Consider the following 23,996-nt stretch of genomic DNA (forward strand, 5'->3'; position numbering starts at 1 on the left):
TGGTCACTAAAGCGGTAGCACGGGCAGTGGCTGGAGCTTTGGAAATGCAGGCTCTGTGCTCAGCTCCAGCCCTCAGTTGCTGGGTGGTGTTTCCCTCCTATGAAATAGAGCATAATGATGCCAACTTGTCCTTTGTAAAGCACGTTGGGACCCAGAGCTGGAAGAGCTGGGTATTATTGCTGGCAAGTGCTGTGAAGGCCAAGTCGCTGATCCCCCAGATGTCCCGTTCCTCTGGTCTCTGAACAGGGCTCCTCTTGCATTTGGTGTCCCTCTTCTGTTCTCTTTCTTGCTTCACAAGCCAACAGACATGGCAGCTGTGGAGCCTTTGTGTCTCCTGAACCCCACAGCAGCCAGCTGTCCAGCCCTGCGCTTCTCCTGCAGTGACAGTCAGTGGCTTCAGGGCCCTGTTTACCATCCAGTTAATAAATGAACAGGAATCAGTGAAACTTTCCAAACATACAGCTGGCTCTGTAGTGATCCTGGCTCTGGGGTGGGTGGGAGCCCTGATGCTAAAGCTCAGAGCTGGAAAGCATTCCAAGCTGTGCGGGGGCATTCGCAGCTCAGTTCCAGAGACTCTTTCCCCGACCCCAGCCCCCACCGCCCTGCATGTGCAGTGGGCTGGCACTTGGCTGTGAAACTGGAGAGAGCTGGTTTGAGTTTGCACTTTAGTTCCTGTCAGGAAGGGAGCTCTGAGATCTGAGTTAATCCCAGTGCTAAGGATGTCTCAATTGCTCTGGCCTCTTGTGAGATTCCTGCTTCTGATCGAAGTGGCAGCCTCTGTGAACTTTTTCCACCACCGCTATGAGCAGCTGGTGCAGGCCCTGTTCAATGTGCACAACGAGTGTCCTGATATCACCAGGATTTACACTATTGGCCGCAGTGTCCAGGGGAGACATCTCTACGTCCTGGAATTCAGTGACAACCCTGGAATCCATGAACCCTGTAAGTACCGAATGAGAGGAGGTTCCTGGGGGGCCCTGTACCTGTGCAGGCTGCTGTCTGTGCCACGCCAAACCCCACCCCCCAGATCGTTCTACATGGTACAGGTTATGGGGCCAGACTTCTTCCTTCAGGGAAGTCACTGTCAGATGGGGATCTGGTGCTTTCCTATCAGCCCTAGACTCTGCTATGCTCAGTAGCCTCCATGTTCAGCGCGGTCCAGACGGCCCATACCGTAATTGTAGACACACAACGCCCACTTCAGCAAGTGAGTTAGTAGGCCCCATAACCAGGGAGACAGGGTGCAGCAGATATGGGGGTTGACAGGGACCCAAAAGCCTACGGCCATGGAGACAGCTAGAGGTTACCTCTGCACATGGCCCAGTGCACATGGGGAGGAGCCTTAGCGCAGTCAGGCACATTAAATGGGACTCTGAGTTTTAAATCCAAGTGAATTTAATGATGAAGGCACCAGCTGGAATTCCCATTGGGCCCCTCCATTTCACTGCCCCGGTTAGTAATTGGCAGTTTTTCACACCACACCCTGACCCACCCAGAGCACTGTGCTAGGCCGAGGTGATCTGTGATGGGAGGGAGGAAAGACAAGGTCCCCCGCCACCACCACGCTGGCTGGCAGAGTCTGTGATGGGTTGGATTGGCTGAGCCCCTCCACGGCACTGGGCTGGGCATGCGTTGCCTGTGATGGGAGGGCAGGGATAGGCCATGGTGGGGGGCTGAAATCCTGCACTGAGTCTGACCTGCCATGACATACAGAGGGCTGTGAATTGGTGCAGAGCTCTCTCCCATCTCCCTCACTGTGGCCCACCAGTGCTGAGGAGAGGGCGTGTTGGGGGGAGCAGCCAGGGAAGCCAAACCAGCTACAACGTTTCATGCTCAGGTCCTTGTAACATCACAGCACTGAGATATATGTATAGTGAAAACAATCATCAGATTACCATCAAAGAGTTAAGAAATGGTGAGTACGGCTAACAAGAAGAATAGGTTACATAAAAAACAAGTATTATATGCTTCTTAGAGTTTAAACTTAGCTTTAATAGACTAAAATCTTTGTCTAAAGCAGTTTTTCACCCAAAGCAATCTCCCGCCATTACTAATCAACATGGCTAGGGTCCAACTTTTGTGAATGCAGAAGCATTGTCCTTTTTTGCTTCCTCAGTGAAGGATGAAAAATATGTCTCCTTGCCTTTCTCTTAGACCCCAAAGTCCATTGTTTTTGCCCTCCCGAATCAGGATGACCCCCAATAACTCTTTCCTGGGCTGCTGGTTCCAAGTTGTCTTTGTGTTCTCCTGTTGACTCCATATGCAAAAATGGGCTTCCATTGTATTGGCTTACAATGCTTAATTTACATAGCTGACAGTGAGACAGGTGAATCATCTTCCTTTGTCTCAAAACCTGTTTGTCATCCCTGCCTTGATTTGGCGTTTAAAACATGTGTGCAGTAAATATACACAACTTTTTAAATAGCATCCATCCGCACATCCTGGCATGGTTCTGAGGATCAGCATGACATAAGCTTTTATTAGATACCTCACAGGACCCATTTTGGATCAATACTGTGAAAGCAGCGTGTCGGGTATAATGGCTTTGTCAGGCCTGATAGGAATTGCTGTAACAGAACAGTGAGCCCTTTGCCAGTTGGCACTGAGGCATTCTTAGGGTTACAAGTGCTTTCTCTGCTTTGCAGACAAAACCCGTCAAATTTAGATTGGATTGGCTGCCCCATGTGAGCAGAACCCAGGGCCGCCCAGAGGGGGGGGAAAGTGGGGCAATTTGCCCCGGGCGCCGGAGGGGCCCCCACGAGAATATAGTATTCTATAGTATTGCAACTTTTTTTTAAGGAAGGGGGCCCCCGAAATTGCTTTGCCCCAGGCCCCCTGAATTCTCTGGGCGGCCCTGGCAGAACCTGCTGGAGTGGGGGGAAGGCAACTGCTCCTCTGGGTGAGAGGCTGTCTGTCTTCTGATGCAAGGAAGTCCAAGGTGTTGGGGAGAGTGCAATCACAGCCTGTACTTCATGCCTACTTCTTCCCAGCTGGTGAAATCAAGCAGGGGACGCTGCATCCACTCTCAGGAGCCCAGCAGCACCTCCTCTGGGGCCTGGGCAGTGACGGTGAGGTACTAGCACTCTCCAGCAAACAACAGCTTGGCCCTTACCAGGAAACAGTCTCCTAACACTACTAACTACTTACTACCCTGCTCTAGCCTTTTAGACTGCTAGGGGTGAACTCTGCACATGCCCTAGTGCACATGCGAAGGAGCCAGGCCTGAGCCTGAATGTCTACGCCACAATTAAACAGCCCCTTAGCCCGAGCCCTGCAAGCCCAAGTCAGCTGGCACGGGCCAGCTGTGGGTTTTTAATTGCAGCGCAGAGATACCCGGGGAAGGGAGGGGGAACTATTGAGAATTTATGGTGACTCAGCTCTGCATCACTAGAGCTCAGATTGCCCTGACGATCCAGCCTCGGCCTGGGAGTGGCAGGGAGATGACCCTGGTCCGGAGAGTCAGTGAATGAAGCCTCCATGTCCTCACTGAGTCTTGTATTTCTAATGGTTGCATGTTGGAAGATAGGATTAGAATTCAAAATGACTTTGACAAATTAGAGAATTGGTCTGAAATCAGCAGGCTGAAATTCAGTAAAGGTGAGTGCAAAGTACTTCACTTAGGAAGGAAAAATCAAATGCACAACTACAAAATGTGGAATAACTGGCTAGGTGGCAGCACTGCTGAAAAGGATCTGGGGTCATAGTGGCTCACAAATTGAATATGAGCCAACAGTGTGAAGAAGTTATGAAAAAGGCTAATAGGAGTGTCACATGTAAGACATGGGAGGTAATTGTCCCTCTCTACTTGGCACTGGTGAGGCTTCAGCTGGAGTTCTATGCCCAGTACTGGGCAGCACACTACAGGAAAGATGTGGACAAACTGGTGAGAGTCTAGAGGGGAGCAACAAAAATGATCAGAGATTTAGAAAACCTGATCTGTGGGGAAAGGTTAAAAAAACTGGGCATGTTGAGTCTTGCAAAAAGCAGACTGAGGGGGATGTGATAACAGTCTTCATATATGTTAGGGGCTGTTATAAAGGAGACTGTGATCAATTGTTCTCCATGTCCACTGAAGGTAGGACAAGGAGTAATGGGTTTAATCTGCAGCAAGGGAGATTTAGGTTAGATACATTAGAACCTCAGAGTTATGAACACCAGAGTTACGAACTGACCAGTCAACCTCGCTCCACATTTGGAACCAGAAGCACCCAATCAAACAGCAGCAGAGACACGCCCTCCTCACCCCCCCCCCCCCCCAAAAAAAAACATATACAGTACAGTACTATGTTAAAGGTAAACCACTAAAAAAATAAAGGGAAAGTTTAAAAAAAAGATTTGACAAGGAAAGAAACTGTTTCTGTGCTTGTTTCATTTAAATTAAGATGGTTAATAGCAGCATTTTTCTTCTGCACAGTAAAGTTTCAAAGCTGTATTAAGTCAATGTTCAGTTGTAAACTTTTAAAAGAACAACCATTACATTTTGTTCAGAATTATGAACATTTCAGAGTTACGAACAACCTCCATTCCTGAGGCATTCGTAACACTGAGGTTCTACTGTATTAGGAAAATCCTTATAACTAGAAAGAGAGTTAAGCTGTGGAATAGGCTTCCCCATGGCTGGAGGGTTTTAAGAACAGGTTGGACAAACGCCTCTCTGGGATGGTCTCGCTATACTTGGTCCTTCCTTAGTGCAGGGGGCTGGGCTTGTGCTCCCAAGGTCCTGTCCAGCCCTACATTTCTATGCACAGGTGCCGGCTTTCAGGTTTCTCTGGGGTACTTAACCCCCGCTCACTCCAGGGCCCCCCCCCTCACTCCACCCCAAACCCCAACCCCGCCCCGCCTCTTCCTGCCCCCACTATGCCCCCGCCTCGTCTCTTCCTGCCCAGTTCTGCCCCCTCCCCCAAGCGTGCCCTGTCCCTCGCTCCTCCCCCTCCCTCCTGCACGCCGGAACAGCGCAGCGGGTGGAAGGCGCTGGGCAGGAGGGGGAGGAGTTGTTTGGCAGAGCGCTGGGGGGAGGGGGGGGAAGAGAGCTGGCTGCCAGTGGGTACTAAGCACCCACCAACTTTTTTCTGTGGGTGCTCCAGCCCTGGAGCACCCACGGAGTCAGCGCCTGTGTTTCTATGATTCTAGGATATATTTAGCCATTAGCTCCTACGGGGTGACTGTGGAGCCAGGCACAACTCGCTAGCGATTTGCTTGACAGCCACTGGAGAAGGGCTCGAGGTGGGTACGGGGCACTTTGCTCTCTGGTGAGGGATGCCCTGCCCCCTCCCTTGTATGCTGGGTTCTCTGCCTCTGGAGGAGATGAAGAAGGGGCTCTGGCCTAGACGCTTGGCCAGGTTCTCATCAGACCCTTTGCCTTCCCTGTCTGGCTGAGTTTAGGGTCTGGGTAAGAGCTGGCCCTGATGACTACTAGGAAATTCCAAAGAGTGTAGAGTTCAGTGTCCCATTTACTCATGTGGATGTATGGCACCGATGCTCTGGGATCCCTCCAGCTACCTGGTGCAATTCAGGCCCTGTCCTTGGCTAATAAATCCACGTTCCCCCGTGTGCTGTCCCCCTCCCTCCCCCCGTGGAGCTCAGCTCCGAAACTGTCACTCCCTAGAGTTGAACACTGGAGAGCAGAGGGCAGGCTGCTCTCAACAGGGGACTCAGGCAATAAGCTTACTGTCATTACGCTGACAGAACAGGCTGTGCGGAGCTCCAGGGAGGGAGCCCCAGCCTCCTCAGGCCCACATCCAGCGCTGGCCAGAGGGAGCTTAGGAGGGTTTAACGGGGCAGCTCTTGCTTTCAATGCATCTTTATAGGAAAGAATCTGGGGCTAGGCCAAGGCTGAGAGAGTGAGTTTATCCTGCAGTTTAATTTAAAGCATCTTGAGGCTTGTGAAGTCAGGAATGTGACATGCCAACGAGCAGCACTGAGAACAAACAGTGAAGGGGAGTTCTGGGCCAAGGGAGAGACCGGCGTAAATAGCTTGCTCCTCATGGAGTTTGAGCCAGTGACTTCCCTGCTCCCTCTGTATCAAAGTCGTGATACCCCTGCACCCCATCCAGCTTCAGAGCACCCCATGGTTGTGCCCCCCAGTATTGGAGCAGTAACTCTCCTGCACCTGCCCTCCCCGCCCCAGTGTCTGAACAGTGACACACACCCCCACCTCCCCTCCCCTCCCGTACTAGAGCAGTGACCCTCTGTTCAATGTGTTCTGCTGCATTTCTTGTCCTAGTCTGATGCTGAGCAGCTGTTAAACAACCACTGTGTTCTACTGTGGTAGTGGCAGTGTCTCGGTGGTGGGCCATGCTTTCGGGGTAGGTCCTAGAGAGGCCACTCCTGCTGCACTTTGTCAGTGGAGGGGTTGGGCAGTGTAAGAGACTGCAGATACTATTACTGATTAGTGAGTTTACTTATTAAATGAAAAAGAACATTATTACTTATCTGAGTACCTAGGAGCCCCCGTCCTGGCCCAGGACCCCATTTGCTAGGCACGGTACAAACAAATCATTTGGGTCATTTGTTGGTTCTGCTCAGAGGTGTCACTGGGTTGCCCCACTGAATGTTGGCTCCCTGTTCATGGGGAGTATCTGGTTCCGTACCATATCTCAGCCCCCACCCTCCCTGTTTATGGTGTCACTGGGTCTCTTGTTTTTCCCCAGTGGAGCCAGAGTTCAAGTATGTTGGAAACATGCATGGGAACGAGGTTCTGGGCAGGGAGCTGCTGATCCAGCTCTCTGAGTTCCTGTGTGAGGAGTATCGCCGGCGGACCGAACGGATCACACGGCTCATCTGGGACACACGCATCCACATCCTGCCCTCCATGAACCCAGATGGATATGAAGTGGCTGCCAACCAGGTACCAGGCAAGCATTCTCCTCATCTTACCTGGCAGGGGCATGTCATGCCCTTGTGCTGTAGGACCCTAGTGCCTCTTCCAACAGTAATTGCTAAGGATGAATAGAAAGGAATAGCACAGGCATGTAGGGGCAAAATCAGAAAGGTACAACATGAGTTACACCTAGCAAGGGACACAAAAGGCAATAAGAGGTTTTGTAAATCCATTCAGAGCAAGAGAAAGATTAAGGAACGTGTAGATCCACTACTTAGTGGGGATGGAGAGCTAACAACAGACATCAAAAAGGCTGAGATGTTTAATGCCTATTTTGCTTCCATCTTCACCAAGCTGGAGGGGTTGCAAGCACTTTGGAGGACAGGATTAGAATTCAAAATGACCTTGACAAGTTGGAGAATTGGTCTGAATTCAGCAAGCTGAAATTCAATGAAGACAAGTGCAAAGTACTTCACTTAGGAAGGAAAAATCAAATGCACAGCTACAAAATGGGAAATAACTAGCTAGGTGGTAGCATTGCTGAAAAGGATTTGTGGGGGGAACAAGGGGTCACAAATTGAATGAGTCAACAATGTGATGCAGTTGCAAAAAAGGCTAATATTTTCAGGGGTATAGGAACAGGAAGATTGTATGTAAGACATGGGAGGTTGTCCCACTATACTCAGCACTGGAGAGGCCTCAGCTGGTTACTGTGTCCAATTCTGGGCCCCACACTTTAGGAAAGTTGTGGACAAATTTGGAAAGAGTCCAAAGGACAGCAACAAAAATGTTAAAAGGTTTAGAAAACCTGACCTATGAGGAAGGATTTTTTAAAAAGTGAATTTTTAGTCTTGAGAAAAGAAGACTGAGGGGAGAGGACCTGATAAGTCTTCAAAATTGTTACAGGCTGTTATAAAGAGGACTGTGATCAATTGTTCTCCATGTCCACTAAAGGTAGGACAAGAAGTAAGGAGCTTAATCCACAGCAGGGGAGATTCAAGTTAGATAACAGGAAAATCTTTATAATGCTCAGGGGAGTTAAGCTCTGGAACAGGCTCCCAATGGAAGTTGTGGAATCCCTGTCATTGGAAATTTTTAAGAACGGGCTGGACAAACACCTGTTGTGCTCGGGCAGAGCAAAATAACCCTGGACAATCCCCAAGAGACTGAACTAGATGACCCTTCCTGCTCTACGTGTCTATGACTGCAGAGAGAGACCATCATTCTGCTGTCTCTTCCACCTGCACCCTCCAAATCCCTGGTTTCTCAGCTTGTGTTTCATCCCATCCCCCTGCCCTTGCTGCCTCAATGTGTGTTTCACCCAACTTGGACCCCATCCTGGGGACCATGGGTCCTTCAGCACATCTCACCCCAGCCTGGACCTCCAAAACGCCCAGGTCCTCAGCCTGTAATTTACCTCACTTGGGCCCCTCACCATTGTCTCTGTGGCTCTATTGTTTCCATTATTGCTACAGATTGTGGACTTTACAAGTCCTCTGGGAGCTGACTTTGTTTTGTTTGTGTTTCAGTCTCCCAGAGCTCAGCTAGCTCTGACCTGCATCTGCCCTCTCTGAGTGACAGACTGGGAGCTGACCAGGAAACCTGCTGTCCTCCTTTATGCTTGCTCTGCATTGAGTGGGGTGGGTGTCAGATATTAAAGATCCCAAGAGCCATGGCACTGTCAATGGATTGTAGAGAAACCCTGGACCTGGCCATCTGACTCTAACCCTGCAGAAGTTACAGGCACTGGGCCAATCTGCCCTAGCTAAATCCCACAGCAGTTGCAGGGTGGGAGGGTAGAAGATGGCCCCCAGGCTAAGTAGGTAAGTGATTCATTTAAGGGGACACCTCTCTGCTGCCCAAGAAGGCAAGTTGCTGAATCCACACAGTGTTGGGGGCATGTTCCCTACACAGCAGGGAAAACAGGCAGCTGAGAAATGTTGCCAAGAGCAGGATAGGAGGAAGACTGGTCCTGTGACTAAGGAGGCCTGTGGCCATCAGATTCTCTGGTCCCACCAAGCAGTGCTCAATGCTGAATCAAGAGTGTTGTGTGCGAGGGTAAAGTAGCTTTCCACCCCCTTATGGCCCCCCAAATGAAGCTGGTTCAGCCCCCAACGTGAATTGGAATAGCCCTAATCTGATAGAAAATTGAATGCATAGGAACATAGGAATTGCCAGACCGGATCATTGGCCAGGTCCATTGTCACAGAGTAATGGGTCCCTTTAAGGCAGGATGGGACTAGCCCCTCGTGACGTAGCTGCTTCCCACCCTGAGGGAGGTGGGGCAAAGGGGGTCAGCTGATAGCTTATTGGTCACCTGATCCTTATAAAAGGGCTCTGAGAGCTCAGTCTGGGAGTGGAACCACAGGGACGGGTGGCGGGCTCTTGTGGAAGGCCCTGAGACAGCGTCTGTAGGAGGCTGAGTACTCCAAGCAGTACCGGATTTACCATGGTGCCAATGGCTCCATAGCCGGGCCCAAGCTCAGAACGGCCCATAACACTCGCTCCCTCCCCTAGTGCAGCGCTGCAGAAGCGGAGCCTCGGAGCAGCAGGTATCCAGCCTGGGACCTGAGAACCCACAGGGCCCTGGGAGCTGTAGTTCCTTGGCCAGCTCCCTGCCTATAGAGCCAGCCCTGGAGCAGGGAAGGAACTACATTTCCCAGAATTCCCTTGGCAGCTATCAACAGGAAAGGGAGGGTGAGGGAGTGGGGAAGCTGAGACCTCATGTGCTGCAGCTTGCTGTGGGTGGGGAGCTGGCTGCTGGAAGGGGGTGGCAGTGTGAGTGGGGAACAAGTGTGCCCAAGGAGTAGGCGGCTTTGGCCCAGATATCACCCTCCGAAGACTTCCCCAGACTGGCTTAGGGATGCTGGTGTGACCTCGCCTGGCAAGCCCCAAAGAAGGAACTGGGTGCACTAAATGGACAGTGCCCCTCTCTATCTGAAGCCTAGCAAGGGAGATACGTGGATCCCACCAGAAGTTAAAATAAGTAAGGCAGGGAAGGCTTTACTAGAGGACCTGGGCAGCTTTAGATACAGTACCAGGCATGTAGGAGGATTTCCACATCTGAGCCATGGAAGCAGAAGCAGAACAGGCTGCTGTTACTTCATTTCTCCCAAATCAAATATGCGGATCCACTGTAACTTGCTGTAGGAAAAGTAGGATAAAATTGAGCAACAAATGCTGGCAGCTCCCCAGTGCTAACTAGGACTGGAATTGCTATTTTCAACAGCCATTACCATTTTTTTTTTTAGTTTTGTTTGTTTAAAAGGAAGACAGTAATATTGCATTGGCAAATTCCCCATAGAAATGAAGAGTGGAACAAAGGAATATCAAAGGCACCTCAACTTTTCCTCATTTATGTAGGACAGTCTTATAATATGGATCAGCCTTGGAATTGCCACCCCTCCCTTGACTAGCAGCTGCAGCTATCTAAGGCTGGCCTCTGGCAATTGGCCTTATGGCTGTAGCCAGAGAAGCTGCAGGTGGCTCTGTGACTACTGGGGGCCATTAAGCTAGAGCAGATAAAGAAACTGGAATTAACCTCAGGGAACCGAGGTCACCCATAGGAAAGGAATGTCAAGGGGAGCAGGGAAAGAGGCAGCAGGTCAAGCTTGCAGCGGGAGAAAAGCTCCAGCTGGTTGGGGAGCATGTCCAAGGTAGAAAGGAAACAAGCCTGGGGAGAGGTGGTGGTTACCAGGTAGTAGACTACCATGTAGATGGGAGCAGAGGGAGAAAGGCTGGTGTCTTCAGATTCCCAAGGGCTAAGTCCTCACATTGGGGAAATGGTGTTTGCAGGTGGCTTGCTCACATGGCAGGATGGGGGCTGAGCGAGGGATTTGTCAGAATTGATCAGGTATCTGCTGGCTGTGGAACTCTGAGCTGAGACCAGGACCACATCCAGTGACTGGTGACATAGGGGGGTACTGGAGACATGGCTAGAGAAGGTCTGAATGAGGAAGGAGATAAATCTGTGGGGAGTTTCCCTGATCACTATGAAAGTTCGGCTCACTGGACACTGGTAAACCCACATGGGTACAGCTCAGTGAGAAGAATGGGGGCTGAGGAAGCTGTGTATGGCAATGCAGATAGTCATGTAGAGGTGTGTCATCAAAATGAAAAATGTCTCTGAGATTCAGTACCGGGTATACTATGGCACCAATGGCACTGCCACACCAGGCCCACACTCGGAGCCCACAATGACTACATGGGGGCCCACAAAAGGTTAATCCGGCCCTGACTCCAAGGGACTGAGCCTGGGGGTTAGTGCTCTGTATTGGAGCAGGGAAAGACTCAAAGGTAGCCCAGAAAAGGGCTGTGAACAGGGCCCAAAGGGTGGGCTGACGAAACGCCCACAAAGAGCAAAAGAACTTGTGTTGCTTGGGACTTTTTTGTTGCCCTGTTGGAAGCCTGGAAGGGGTTAAGTTTGTGGCTTGGCTGGAGGGCCAAGTCACATCTCCAGCCTGACACATGTGCGTGGAGTTTATTAAAAGAGCCCTGAGGAAGAGGGAAACTGAGGTAGGGTGCTGCAGCGCCACCCCACGCCATAAGTGAGGGGATTGGGAGGCGGGTGCGCTGTTAGCATCCATCTAATCTAGTCTCTTGTCTCTGACACTGGCAGCACCACATCCACCAGAAGGGGAACAAACTGCCCTGCAGTTGGCAGACGTGGGATACGCTGGGCCCTGGAAGGGCTCATCTGGATCAAACAGATTTAATCTCTGGTCCATGATTTTCATTGGCATTAACCACACTAATGCTGGATGCAGAATGCAAACAACGGTCCCATAAAATAAATGTAAATAGCGTTCGTAAAGGTGCAATGCCCAGTACTCAGGTGCATTGTGTATGATTTCCCTGTCCCTACTGGAATTCATCCCACTCTCCTGGTGCTGTTAAACATGGTCCATGGGCATGGAAATCAGGCTGGTCTAGTTATGGCTCTGTCATTGACTGCTGCGTGACCTTGGGCAAGTTGCTTACTCAGGTCGTGCCTCAGTTTCCCCTTCTGGGAAATGGAGATAACGATACTGACCCTTCACTGTACCATGCTTGGAGAGTGCTGTTTATTCCCCTGGACGGCAGTGACTCATATCTGGTGGTCTCAGACACTACCGAAGCCCAGTTACCTTTTGTAGCTTTTGGGACTATCTAGGCTCTTCCCACATGGTGTTTGGATTGAGCCTGCCCTCTCCCGGGTCTGACAGGAGTTATGTGCCTTCTCCCTCCAGGACCCGGACGCCATTGGGTACCTGACGGGCAGGAACAATGCCAACGGAGTTGACTTGAACCGTAACTTCCCCGATCTCAACACTTTCATGTACTACAATGAAAAAAACGGTGGCTCCAATCACCACATCCCTCTGCCAGCCAACTGGAAAAGCCAGGTATGGACCAGGGATTTCCAGCAGCAATACAGGATTGCACCAGCACCACCCGCATGGAGAAACACCTATCCCTGCTCTGTACTTCCCAGTCCCCCTTTTCAGAGAAACAGCATCTCCTCTATGGGCCCCAGGTATTGTTTTTTGTCTGAAGAACATTATGACTGGCTGGGATGATTTAGTTGGGGATTGGTCCTGCTTTGAGCAGGGGTTTGGACTAGATACCTCCTGAGGTCCCTTCCAACCCTGATCTTCTATGATTCTATGACACAGTTTGCCTCACAGGGCTTTCAAGAGGAACCTGACCCAGCAGTTGCCCATTTTAGTGAACACCTTGAGTTCCATCCCGTATAAGTCTGCATTGGAAAAGTGTTTTTGTCTGAAAAATCCTGTGAATACTTTTATTTTTGGGGGGGGATATGAAAGCAATTAGTCAAATGGGGTGTCTAAAATGAGATTTACCAAAAATCTCGACTTTCTAATAGTTTGAGTTGCTCTGCCTAAAAACACTCTGTGTAGCGTTTACACACTACCTGACATATGAAAATGACTTCTTACCGCTCCCCAGCCTCCCTTAACTCTGGCCCTGTGTGCCAGTGTTGCAGGGAGGCATGTCTGGCATAACAGCCCCAGCTTTAGAAATGTCTGAAATCTTTGAGTACAAGTGAAAATGTGACACACCCCCAGCATGCTCTCCTCAGTGGTGAGTAAGGTGCTAGTCCAGCTTGGTGAGTGATTGCTGCCCTCCGGGTAGCAATGGATGCATGGATTCTGTAGATGACATGGCAGAAGTGAATTTTGACAAGAAGATTTGAATGAAGAGAGAAGTGAGGCAGATGGGCCAGGCACACAGGGCAGCATGGAAGGATGCCCGAAAAGGAGAGGCACAGAAGGAAATTAACAGGTTGTCAAAGTTGGTGTAGTTTGCCTAGTGGAAGGTTCATGGGAATAAGGTCAGACACGCAGGTGGGAGTGGGCTGGGCAGGGCCTTGAGTCTGAGCAATGGGGAGGCATCATGGCCTTCGGCGATGGGCCGGAGAGCAGTTCTGGCAGTAGTGTTTGGACAGACTGTAGGGGCAAGGCAGGTACCTTGGCAGCCTTGGAGGAGGCGGGTGCCATGGTCAGGGCAGCAAATGTTCAGGCCTGCATGAGCAGTTCAGCCATCTGAAGAGAAGTGGAAGGCTTCCAGATGTACGCTGGAGGAAGAGAGAGCAGGATGGGGTCACATCAGGATGTGCGAGGCTGGGAGAGAGGGGCTGGTAACAGGGCAGATGGTGGTGGACAGCAGAGAAGGGGAGGGGAGGCATATGAAGCCCAGGCTAGGAGGTAGCACCCTATCACCCCCATCCCCCAAGCACTATCCACGAGCCAGGCTGTGCTGAGACTTCGCACTGAGCCCAGTGCTGCAATGGTTCTGACTCTCATGCCGGTGTCTCCTTCGCTTGCAGGTGGAGCCAGAAACGCTGGCTGTCATTCAGTGGATGAGCCGCCACAACTTTGTCCTCTCAGCCAATCTCCACGGTGGAGCTCTAGTGGCGAATTACCCCTACGACAAAGCCCAGGAGCAGCGGAGCCGGGGCTATCAGCGCAAAAGCAACACCCCGTCCCCCACTCCTGATGACAAGCTGTTCCGGAAGGTGCACAGAGGGCATCATGAGAGCTCCTAATGAGGCTTGGGCCCCACATGTCAGATCTCACAAGATCAGCTCTTCTTCATTCAGTATCTGAACCAGACTGTTGGGGTCGAGGGTTTAGGTCTGGGATTTGAATCCAGAGTACCCCCCCTTGGTCCCCCAGCCCCCAAACAAAAGTGATGGGGTTTGGATCGGAAGTTCCAGTTTTAGCCCAGCCTTTGTTTTTAATCATCTGCAATAATCTCTTTGAAACAGGCAATAAGATGACATGTGACAAACACGTGATGTTGGGCTAAATACATCCCTGGTATAAACACCACTGATGTCCATGGTGTTTGCACCAGGAATGAATCTGGCCCATTTCCCATGCACAGGAAAGTCTAGGTACAAGCCTCTCCTTATCAGTGCAATAAGCCTTTCTATGGGTCTGAGCCTGCAAAGTGCTGAGAGCTGCCAAAGTTGGCCTGAGCGCCCTCAATTCCCAGGGGCTTCAATAGGAGCAGGATTGGGCTCTGTGACACTAACAAGCTTTACTCTTCCTCCTCCTTGCCCCACCCACCTCTCTGGAGAGGGTCTGAGGGGCCTGCACTGCGGTAACCTGCAGTTTGGTGTGTGCTCTGAAGTCATGTCTGACTTTCCACCGTGTTTCCCAAGGCAGCCTGTGCAGACGGAGGGTTCGCTTTACTGCTGGGCAGTGATCACTGAGCAGAGAGAATCCAGGCTCAACAGCTGGGATAAAAACGTATCAGGATGATAAATCTCCTGCTTCCGGGGTCGGACCCAACCTCTGCCTCCTGGGGCCTTGGAAGAAACTGCCCGAGGGGTTGGCTATTCCATAAATGTCCATTATGGGCTTCCTTGCACCTTCCTCCGGGTCTGTCCATTGCCAGAGACAGGAGACTGGGCTCCTCTCTGCTCCTACGGGCTCTTGTGTCTGGGTGGGGAGCAGCAGGGACTGTAAGGGGTAAACTGAGAGTTCAGGCTGACCTGCCTCCTTCAAAAAGACGTGGGTGACCTCGGCCTCTAAGGTTTACTTTCTGAAGAGGCGGGATCTTGTTGCTATGGCAATGAGAGCCAAAGCCCGGGCTCCAATCAGAAAGTGCTGTCCTGGATTTCCCATTACAAGTTGGACTGAATTTATATTGCAACAGAGCCCATCCCCCGACCCCACCTGTCAGGGCTCCCATTGGGCGGCAAACCCCAGGAGGGGATGGGCCAACCCCACCTGACTGTGCAATGGCATCCCCCAGCTTTAATTCTCCGTGGGCTTTGTTGGCAGGTTCCTGAGCCCATGGGGTTAGGGCGGGGGTCAGGTTCCCCTGCTGGGGGAGGGGCTGGGGGCAGGCTCCCAAGCTCATGTGGGCAGGGCTGGGGTAGAGGTTCCTATGATGGTGTGTGGGGGGGTGTCTGTGTGAAGAACAGTGGTGGGGTTGTGCTGGGCCTGCTCTCTCTCATGTGGGTTTAGCTCAATTGGAGGGGCTCCTGCTTGTCCCTAGTGTACATGGGAGCAGACTCAGACTGAGGGACATGGGCCAGAGGAGCGAAGCCAGCGCTGTGACCAGCCTCATGCTCTCTCTGCAGCTGGCCAAAGCCTATTCCTACGCCCACCACTCGATGCACCAGAGCCCAACCTGCGGAGAACAGTTTGCAGATGGCATCACCAATGGGGCCTCCTGGTATTCTCTCAGCAAGGGTAAGGGCTGGGGGAGCAGGAACCGGGAGTTGGAGAAAGATCCAGAGGGAACAGGAGAGGTGAGGATATGGGAGGTCTGGGCTGCAGAGGGGGTAGTGGGACAGACAAGGGCTGGGGAAGGGATGAGCAGGGTCGGGGGGAGAGGGTAATACCTGGGGAAGAGGTATGCAGGTTATGGTTTGAGGGAGGGAATGCGGAGGTGTAATGGCCGAGGGGAGGGTACAGGGATAAGGGCTGGTGAGACAGTATGTGGAGATAATGGCTAAGGAAGGGGTACTAGGATATGGGGGTGCACCCTCAGTGAGTGATGAGTACCCAGATTCTGGGGGATTGGTCAGGAGTACTCGTTTCTGTCAAACCTTGAGTATGAAGCTGGCAGGGGCCACAACGTGGAAGTGACAAGACATAAAAGCAGCAATAAAATTAAAACAACAACAACAAATAATAATGGAAAAAGTTGATATCACTGGCTGTACACTGCCAGTCATGAGTGTTGACAGTTGATAAGGGAAGTTAGATTTCCATGGATACCATGTCCAGTAGGGTTAAGGACATCAAGAAGGATTTAAAAAGACTATATTAGGCGCAGAAGAAATCCTAGCAATGGTATAGGTCCATTACTAACTAGGGATGATAAAATTTCTATTCTGTATTTGGGAAGAAGCTGGATGGCACAGTCACAGCTTGCGCTGATAATCAAATAGTTTATTCTGAGTAACGTGGGAGTAACGTGTTAAACAGCAACAGCTAAAATTAAACATTTTCTGATCTGTAGGACACAAAAACTTGCGCAAAAGAATTGTCTGAGGAGCTCTCTGAGCCAGCGATGAATATTCCTTAGCACAAAAGGATGCATAAAGTAAAATATGGCATCTAGCAACTATGTGTGATAAATGTTTCACTTTTTTGTCAGCTATAATGCTCTTTTATAATGCAATTTGCTGAAACATTTAGCAAATGAAAGTGTGTTGGGAATTGCACAAGTAACTTTCCAAGCTTCAAACTGACAATATATTACTGACCTTAACCATAGTACCTGAATATTCATTTTCTGAATGACGATGATGTCTGTCTTTTTACAGAAAGTTTTGGGTTTGTGGGTTTTTAGGTTATAAATACCAAGTTCTTCCTGTAGTCTGCCCCAGTATTTGGAGGACTGGGAATGAGATATTATACGAGGCTGTGTCAGTTTACTGTGATCTCCATGTTCCAAGTCTTTGAAAGACTGCTGAAGTCAGGACTTGATGTTTGTGACAAATGCTTGGTTGTTGTTTTTTTTTAACTTCATTATGCTACCTTATTACATCAAAGCACTAAAGTAAAAGTAAAGGATTTATGGGCACAAACGGTTTTAATTTTGGTTTTGAAGCTGACATCTCTAACTCATAAAAACATCCTAAATGTTATCTTCATTTTAAAATGGGTTTACAAAATCTGACCCTACATTTTATCCCTGTCCATAACAACTTATTTTCTTAATTTATTATTTTCCCGCATAATAGGCAAAGCAAGGTAGAACTTGCATAACACCATGTTTTAGAAGAAATGCAAACTGTTGAGAATTGGGTACCTGTTTGCCATATCACATTTATTCAACTTAATAGAATAACATTTTGAAGATCTAATTAGAATGTAAACAATTTGGTGTAATTATCTGGCCTGTGCCCTGCAGGAGGTCAGATGAGACTATCATAATGTTTCCATCTGGTCTGTGACTTGTGCACTTGGAGAGGCACATGCAGCTCCTAAGCACAGAGCTCTGGAGAGCCCTGCCTGGCGGGTGTTGTGGTAGAGGAGGGGAAAATTTGGTTGCAAAGAGGATAGAGAGAGGCAGCACTGAGAGGGGCTGTGAGAAAGATTTGAGGCGAATGCCAGGGAGATGAGGGGGTGTTTGGGGGACTGGATATGAGAAGGGCTGCTGGGGAGGACAGAAGAGGCGGGCCGTATATTTGTGGGGAAGATGGGGAGTGTCCTTGGGAAGGAGGCAGAGGGGAGGGCTGTACTGGAGGAAGGGGCATGGCATGTCTCTGGGCCTGGCCACAACCTCTCCTTGTCTCCTCTCAGGCATGCAGGACTTTAATTATCTTTACACCAACTGCTTTGAGATCACTCTGGAGCTGAGCTGCGATAAATTTCCGCCTCAAAAGGACCTGGAGAAGGAGTGGCTGGCGAATCGTGAGGCGCTCTTCACCTACTTAGAGGAGGTAAAGGGGCCACACGCAGACCCTGATACCAACCTCATGTGGGGCTGAGATCCCTGGCCCCTCCCCCCTCCTCCCTGCTTTGCATTGCAGGGGGAAGAGATGCAATGGTGGGGGGGTCGCCAGCAGAGGCTGGGAACATGGAGGGTGGCCCTGGGGCTCCCTCTCTTGGTGCTTTGGAGGCTGCACTGAGAGACTCCAGCAATACTGCTGCCCCCAGCCCTGGCTCAGCCAGAGAAAGGCCAGCCCAGCTACAGGTCTTTGGCAGGCAGACAGAATGGAGTATCACCAGGGCTCTGTTCTCCTGCTCCAGTAGGGTCTGGCAGGACCCTGACAGGGAGAGAGGCTCCAGCTCTCAGGAGTGAGTGACTCTGTCTGTCTATCTGCAGGTTCATCAGGGTATCAAAGGGCTGGTGTCCGATGAGAACAACAATGGGATTGCAGGTGCTGTGATTTCTGTCCATGGGATCGGCCACGATGTCACTTCCGGTGGGTTGCCCATCCCTCAACTTGCTGACCCTTTTGGTAACAGCCCGTTTAGCCTGATTTGGGAGGAACACAGTGTGACGGCCCCCCCGGGATGCAACCTGGAGCTGGGGTATCACTGAGCCCTCTGTCTCACCAGCCTGAGCTCCCTCTCACACTGTGCTGCTGTGACAAGCTGCAGATCGCTCCCAGTCCTGCACTTGCACAAACCTTTACACAGGCAGGGACACACCCAGCTGCAGTTACATGAAGGCTTCTCCCCAGCACCACAGCCTAGGACCCCAGAGCTGTACCGTCTTGTCCTGGTCAAAAGCCTGCCCAGTATAAATTTATGACCTAGTCCGTACCTCCCTCAATGTGGAGAGGACAGTGCACCAGCTCCTGTTCCCAAGCAGATTCCCCAAGCGCTTCTGGCAAAACGCACTGTTTCAGGTAAATAAAAATGTACAACAAATGTATTAACTACAGAAAGATAGATTTTATAGATTCATAGAATACCAGGGTTGGAAGGGACCTCAGGAGGTCATCTAGTCCAACCCCCTGCTCAAAGCAGGACCAATCCCCAGACAGATTTTTGCCCCAGATCCCTGAATGGCCCCCTTCAAGGACTGAACTCACAACCCTGGGTTTAGCAGGCCAATGCTCAAACCACTGAGCTATCCCTCCCCCATCCCTTATAATCATTTTAAGTGATTATAAGTAGTGACCGCACAGATCGAAGCAGATTACCTAGGAAACAAAAATGCAATCTAAATCCTATACATTAGACCAGATTTGAATCAAGCAGTGTCTCATCCTTTAGATAGTACAAACAGTCCACCAAGCTTCCATTCACAGGCAGGCTTCCTTCTTTCCCCGCTTGGGACCTCCTTCCCCAGTTCAGTCTTTGTTCCTTAGGTGTTTTCAGGTGCTGTGTTGTAGGGGGAGTAAGGCCCCTTGGTGATGCCACTTCCTCCTTTTATAGCTTCTTCCATCTTGCTGGAAAGATCTTTCCCTGTGACCCGAGTTAAACAGTCCCCTTGTGTAGTGCTATCTCTGAGAGGTTTCTGTTGTACCCAATTCCTGGGGTAATCCTTGTGAGTATGTGTATTTTCCTCAATGGGCCATTAACGCTCTTTGGCCTTTGCATTGTTGTACCTGAAAGGCTGGTTAGGGCTGTTTTTAACTTCACAACATACTTCAGTAACAGACACATGGCAAAACTTCATAATTCTAGATACAAAGATAGCACATACAATTTAACAGGATATTAATACTCAGCAGATTAAGACTTTTAAACTGATACCTCACAAAGCATACTTTGTGAAAATCACATCATAATCCTGTCACACATGGTGAGCCAGGCAATGATGTATGTCGCCTGTCTCCTGCAAGCACTGCCCACTGTGGGAAATTAGTGAACCTCACAGTGGTGGAAGGTGAGACCCCTTTGGGAGGCAGGAAGGGCAAAACGAGCAAAGCCCTCCAGCCACTCCCCCCCCATCTGGCACACAGCGACCTCGAGCACTGCAGATTATTAAAATGTTCCGCGTGTGTTGGATTGAGGGGGGGGGACAAAGGTTAACTCGTGTAATGAGTGAAATGGCATATGGGCTCTGTGGATGCAGCTTCACATTTGGGATGGATCAAAAAGTGAAATAGATTTGTTGGTTCTGATTCTTCTCTGGAAAATTTTTGTTCAAATTACAAACAGACCTTCCAAACGTCACACGTGTTGCATGACTTAGGATCAAGTGGATAATCCGCTAAGCATGAGCTCCCAGTGGGATGCTGTAGCTAAGAGGATGAACACAGTCCTTGGATGTATAAGCAGGAGAGTATCAAGTAGGAGTATGTAGGTGGCATTCCCTCTGTATATAACATTTGTGAGGCCATTGCTGGATCCTGTGTCCCGTTCTGGTGTCCAGAATATGATCTGAGGGCTGGAAACAGGCCATATAGGAAGAGACTTACGAAGATCAGTCTATTTAGTTTACGCAAGAGAAGGTTACGAGGTTTCTTGACTCTGGTCTACAAGCACCTACAGGGGGAAGAGATTTATATGTTATTTCATATTTTTATCAGTAACTTGGAAGAAACCATAAAATCATCACTTGTAAAATTTGCAGATGGCACAGAGAGTGGGAGAGTGATAAATTACGCAGAGGACAGGTCACTGATACACAGAGATCTGGATCGCTTGGTAAGCTGGGCACAAGCAAACAATGTCTGTTTCAATACAGCTAAATGTAAGGTGATACCCTGAGGAACAAAGGCTGTCAGCCATACTTACAGGCTCGGGGGCTCTATCCTGGGAAGTAGTGACTCTGACAAAGACTTGGGGGACATGCTGGATATTATCAACTGCGAAGCTGTGGCCAAAAGGGCTAATGCAGTAGTTCTCAACCAGGGGTCTGGGGCTCCCTAGGGAGCCTCAAGCAGGTTTCAAGGGGGCCTCCAATCAGGGCCAGCATTAGACTCACTGGCACCCAGGGCTGAAAGCTGAAGCCTCACCACATGGGACTGAACCCCAGGTCCCTGAGCCCCACAACCTGGGGCTGAAGCTGAAGTCTGAGCAATATAGTTCGTGGGGCCCCTGTGGCATGGGGCCCCAAGCAATTGCCCTGCTTGCCACCCCCTAACGCCGGCTCTGGCTTTTATATGCAGAAAACCAGTTATTGTGGCACAGGTGGGCTGTGGAGTTTTTATAGCATGTTGTGGGGGAGCCTCGGAAAGAAAAAGGTTGAGAACCCCTGGGTTAATGCAATCTGTGGCTGTATAAACAGAGGAATATCAAGTAGGTACAGGCGAGTCCCATCTTACGCGCATTTAACATGCGCGAATTCAGCTTTGCGTGGTCGGCAAAAACAAAAACAAAAAAAAAGAGAGAAAAATAACAATTTAAATACTGTACCTGTAGTGCAGGCGATTCCGCCCGCCATTACACTCAATGTAATTTTGACTATATGCGATTTTCGCTTTACGCGCTGACAGCGGAACATAACCCCAGCATAAGATGAGACTTGCCTGTATAGGTGTAGGGAAGTTCTATTACCCCTCTATTTGGAACTGGTGTGACTGCTACTGTAATGTTGTGTCCAGCTCTGGTCTCCACACTTAAGGAAAGATGGTGGGAAACTGGTGAGGTTTCAGAAAAGAACAACTGACTTAGGGCTGGGGTGGATTCTCCATCACCAGAAACTTTTTAAAATCGAGATGTTCTTTAAACTATCTGTTCTGGTTCATCCAGGCTCGTAGACTTGAAACAGGAATTAATTCAGGGACATGCATGTCCTGTGTTGTACAGGAAGTCAGACTACATAGCCACAGTAGTCCCTTCCGGCAGAGGCACCATAGTGGTGAATCGTACCCTGTCACACATGGTGGAGAATGCGGGCACACGGTCACCCCTGACATATGGGGAGGATAGAGGGCTGTGGGGTTGTTTGCCTGTCTCAGAGATTTGAGAGACTGAGGGTCACAGAAGGTGGAGAAAATGGAGCCAGGGTATGCAGAGGCCTTCTTTGCAGAGGGTTCTTGTGCCTTCCAGGACTGGACTCCAGAGTCAGTGCCCCTGCAGAAAGGGGCTGACCAGCAGCATGGGTGGCTTCAGGCCCTGCTGCTAAAGGTACTTGAAACCCAACAGAGACAGTGGGAGGCACAAGAGTACCTGAGGGCCTATATGACCCGGCTAGCAGAGCAGCAGTTGTACCTGTTCAAGTCGCTGTGGGGGGCAGTCCATAGAAACCACAGACAGCAAGAGGGGAAGCAAGGCATCAGGACCAGGAGGATGTTACACCTGTGGGCGACAAGGACACTGGAAGGCAGTGTCCCTACCAGGATGGGTGACAGAAACCTCACCCAGAGAAGGGGAAGATAATAGAGCCCAAGAAAGCCCCACCTGTGAGAAGAACAGGGAGGGGATGGGTGTACTGGGCCTGTGGGCAACAGGGCCACCTGCAGAGGGAGTGCCCGGACCTGAGTGGTGGGGTTGAGACTGGTCCTGGGGAAGGGGCTAAGCAAGGGAAGGACCATGGGAGGCCCTTAGCCAAAGGGAGGCAGAGAGTTTGCTGTCGGTGCCATGAGGAGGGCCATATAAGAAGGTACTACCCCCCTAGGAGAAGGCAGGGTAGCAAAGGGGTACCCGGGAACGAGGCTAGGTCAGAGACTGTCAAGAGGGATGCGGCAGTGATGACCGAGGACCTGGCAGAGAGCCATCTCCCACATCCAGCAGGGGGAGGTAGGGAGGTGGTGGATAAGATGACTGGAATGGAGAGAACATAAGAACATAAGAAAGGCCGTACCGGGTCAGACCAAAGGTCCATCTAGCCCAGTATCCTGTCTACCGACAGTGGCCAATGCCAGGTGCCCCAGAGGGAGTGAACCTAACAGGCAATGATCAAGTGATTTCTCTCCTGCCATCCATCTCCACCCTCTGACAGACAGAGGCTAGGGACACCATTCCTTACCCGTCCTGGTTAATAGCCATTAATGGACTTAACCACCATGAATTTATCCAGTTCTCTTTTAAACTCTGTTATAGTCCTAGCCTTCACAACCTCCTCAGGTAAGGAGTTCCACAAGTTGACTGTGCGCTGCGTGAAGAAGAACTTCCTTTTATTTGTTTTAAACCTGCTGCCTATTAATTTCATTTGATGACCCCCTAGTTCTTGTATTATGGGAATAAGTAAATAACTTTTCCTTATCCACTTTCTCCACATCACTCCTGATTTTATATACCTCTATCATATCCCCCCTTAGTCTCCTCTTTGCCAAGCTGAAGAGTCCTAGCCTCTTTAATCTCTCCTCATATGGGACCCGTTCCAAATCCTTAATCATTTTAGTTGCCCTTTTCTGAACCTTTTCTAGTGCCAGTATATCTTTTTTGAGATGAGGAGACCACATCTGTACGCAGTATTCGAGATGAGGGCGTACCATCGATTTATATAAGGGCAATAATATATTCTCAGTCTTATTCTCTATCCCCTTTTTAATGATTCCTAACATCCTGTTTGCTTTTTTGACCGCCTCTGCACACTGCGTGGACATTTTCAGAGAACTATCCACGATGACTCCAAGATCTTTTTCCTGACTTGTTGTATCTAAATTAGCCCCCATCATATTGTATGTATAGTTGGGGTTATTTTTTCCAATGTGCATTACTTTACATTTATCCACATTAAATTTCATTTGCCATTTTGTTGCCCAATCACTTAGTTTTGTGAGATCTTTTTGAAGTTCTTCACAGTCTGCTTTGGACTTAACTATCTTTAGCAGTTTAGTATCATCTGCAAACTTTGCCACCTCACTGTTTACCCCTTTCTCCAGATCATTTATGAATAAGTTGAATAGGATCGGTCCGAGGACTGACCCTTGGGGAACACCACTAGTTACCCCTCTCCATTCTGAGAATTTACCATTAATTCCTACCCTTTGTTCCCTGTCTTTTAACCAGTTCTCAATCCATGAAAGGACCTTCCCTTTTATCCCATGGCAGCTTAATTTACATAAGAGCCTTTGGTGAGGGACCTTGTCAAAGGCTTTCTGGAAATCTAAGTACACTATGTCCACTGGATCCCCCTTGTCCACATGTTTGTTGACCCCTTCAAAGAATTCTAATAGATTAGTAAGACACGATTTCCCTTTACAGAAACCATGTTGACTATTGCTCAACAGTTTATGTTTTTCTATGTGTCGGACAATTTTATTCTTAACTATTGTTTTGAGTAATTTGCCCGGTACAGACGTTAGACTTACCGGTCTGTAATTGCCGGGATCACCTCTAGAGCCCTTTTTAAATAT

At 49.7% G+C, this 23,996-nt stretch overlaps 1 protein-coding gene across 1 annotated transcript in view; it reads left to right on the plus strand.

Annotated features, from left to right (window-relative positions):
• Window positions 1-719: 719 nt before the first annotated feature.
• CPN1 (carboxypeptidase N subunit 1) overlaps window positions 720-23,996 on the plus strand; it is a 32,327-nt gene continuing 9,050 nt past the window's right edge. The window contains exons 1-7 of the mRNA XM_065408403.1: window positions 720-942; window positions 6,651-6,847; window positions 12,049-12,204; window positions 13,650-13,838; window positions 15,417-15,528; window positions 17,593-17,732; window positions 18,119-18,218. Of these exons, the coding sequence (XP_065264475.1) occupies window positions 720-942; window positions 6,651-6,847; window positions 12,049-12,204; window positions 13,650-13,838; window positions 15,417-15,528; window positions 17,593-17,732; window positions 18,119-18,218 (1,117 nt within the window). The remainder of the gene's footprint in view (window positions 943-6,650; window positions 6,848-12,048; window positions 12,205-13,649; window positions 13,839-15,416; window positions 15,529-17,592; window positions 17,733-18,118; window positions 18,219-23,996) is intronic.

This window comes from Emys orbicularis, chromosome 7 (assembly GCF_028017835.1).
Source record: "Emys orbicularis isolate rEmyOrb1 chromosome 7, rEmyOrb1.hap1, whole genome shotgun sequence".
Lineage (NCBI taxonomy): Eukaryota > Metazoa > Chordata > Testudines > Emydidae > Emys > Emys orbicularis.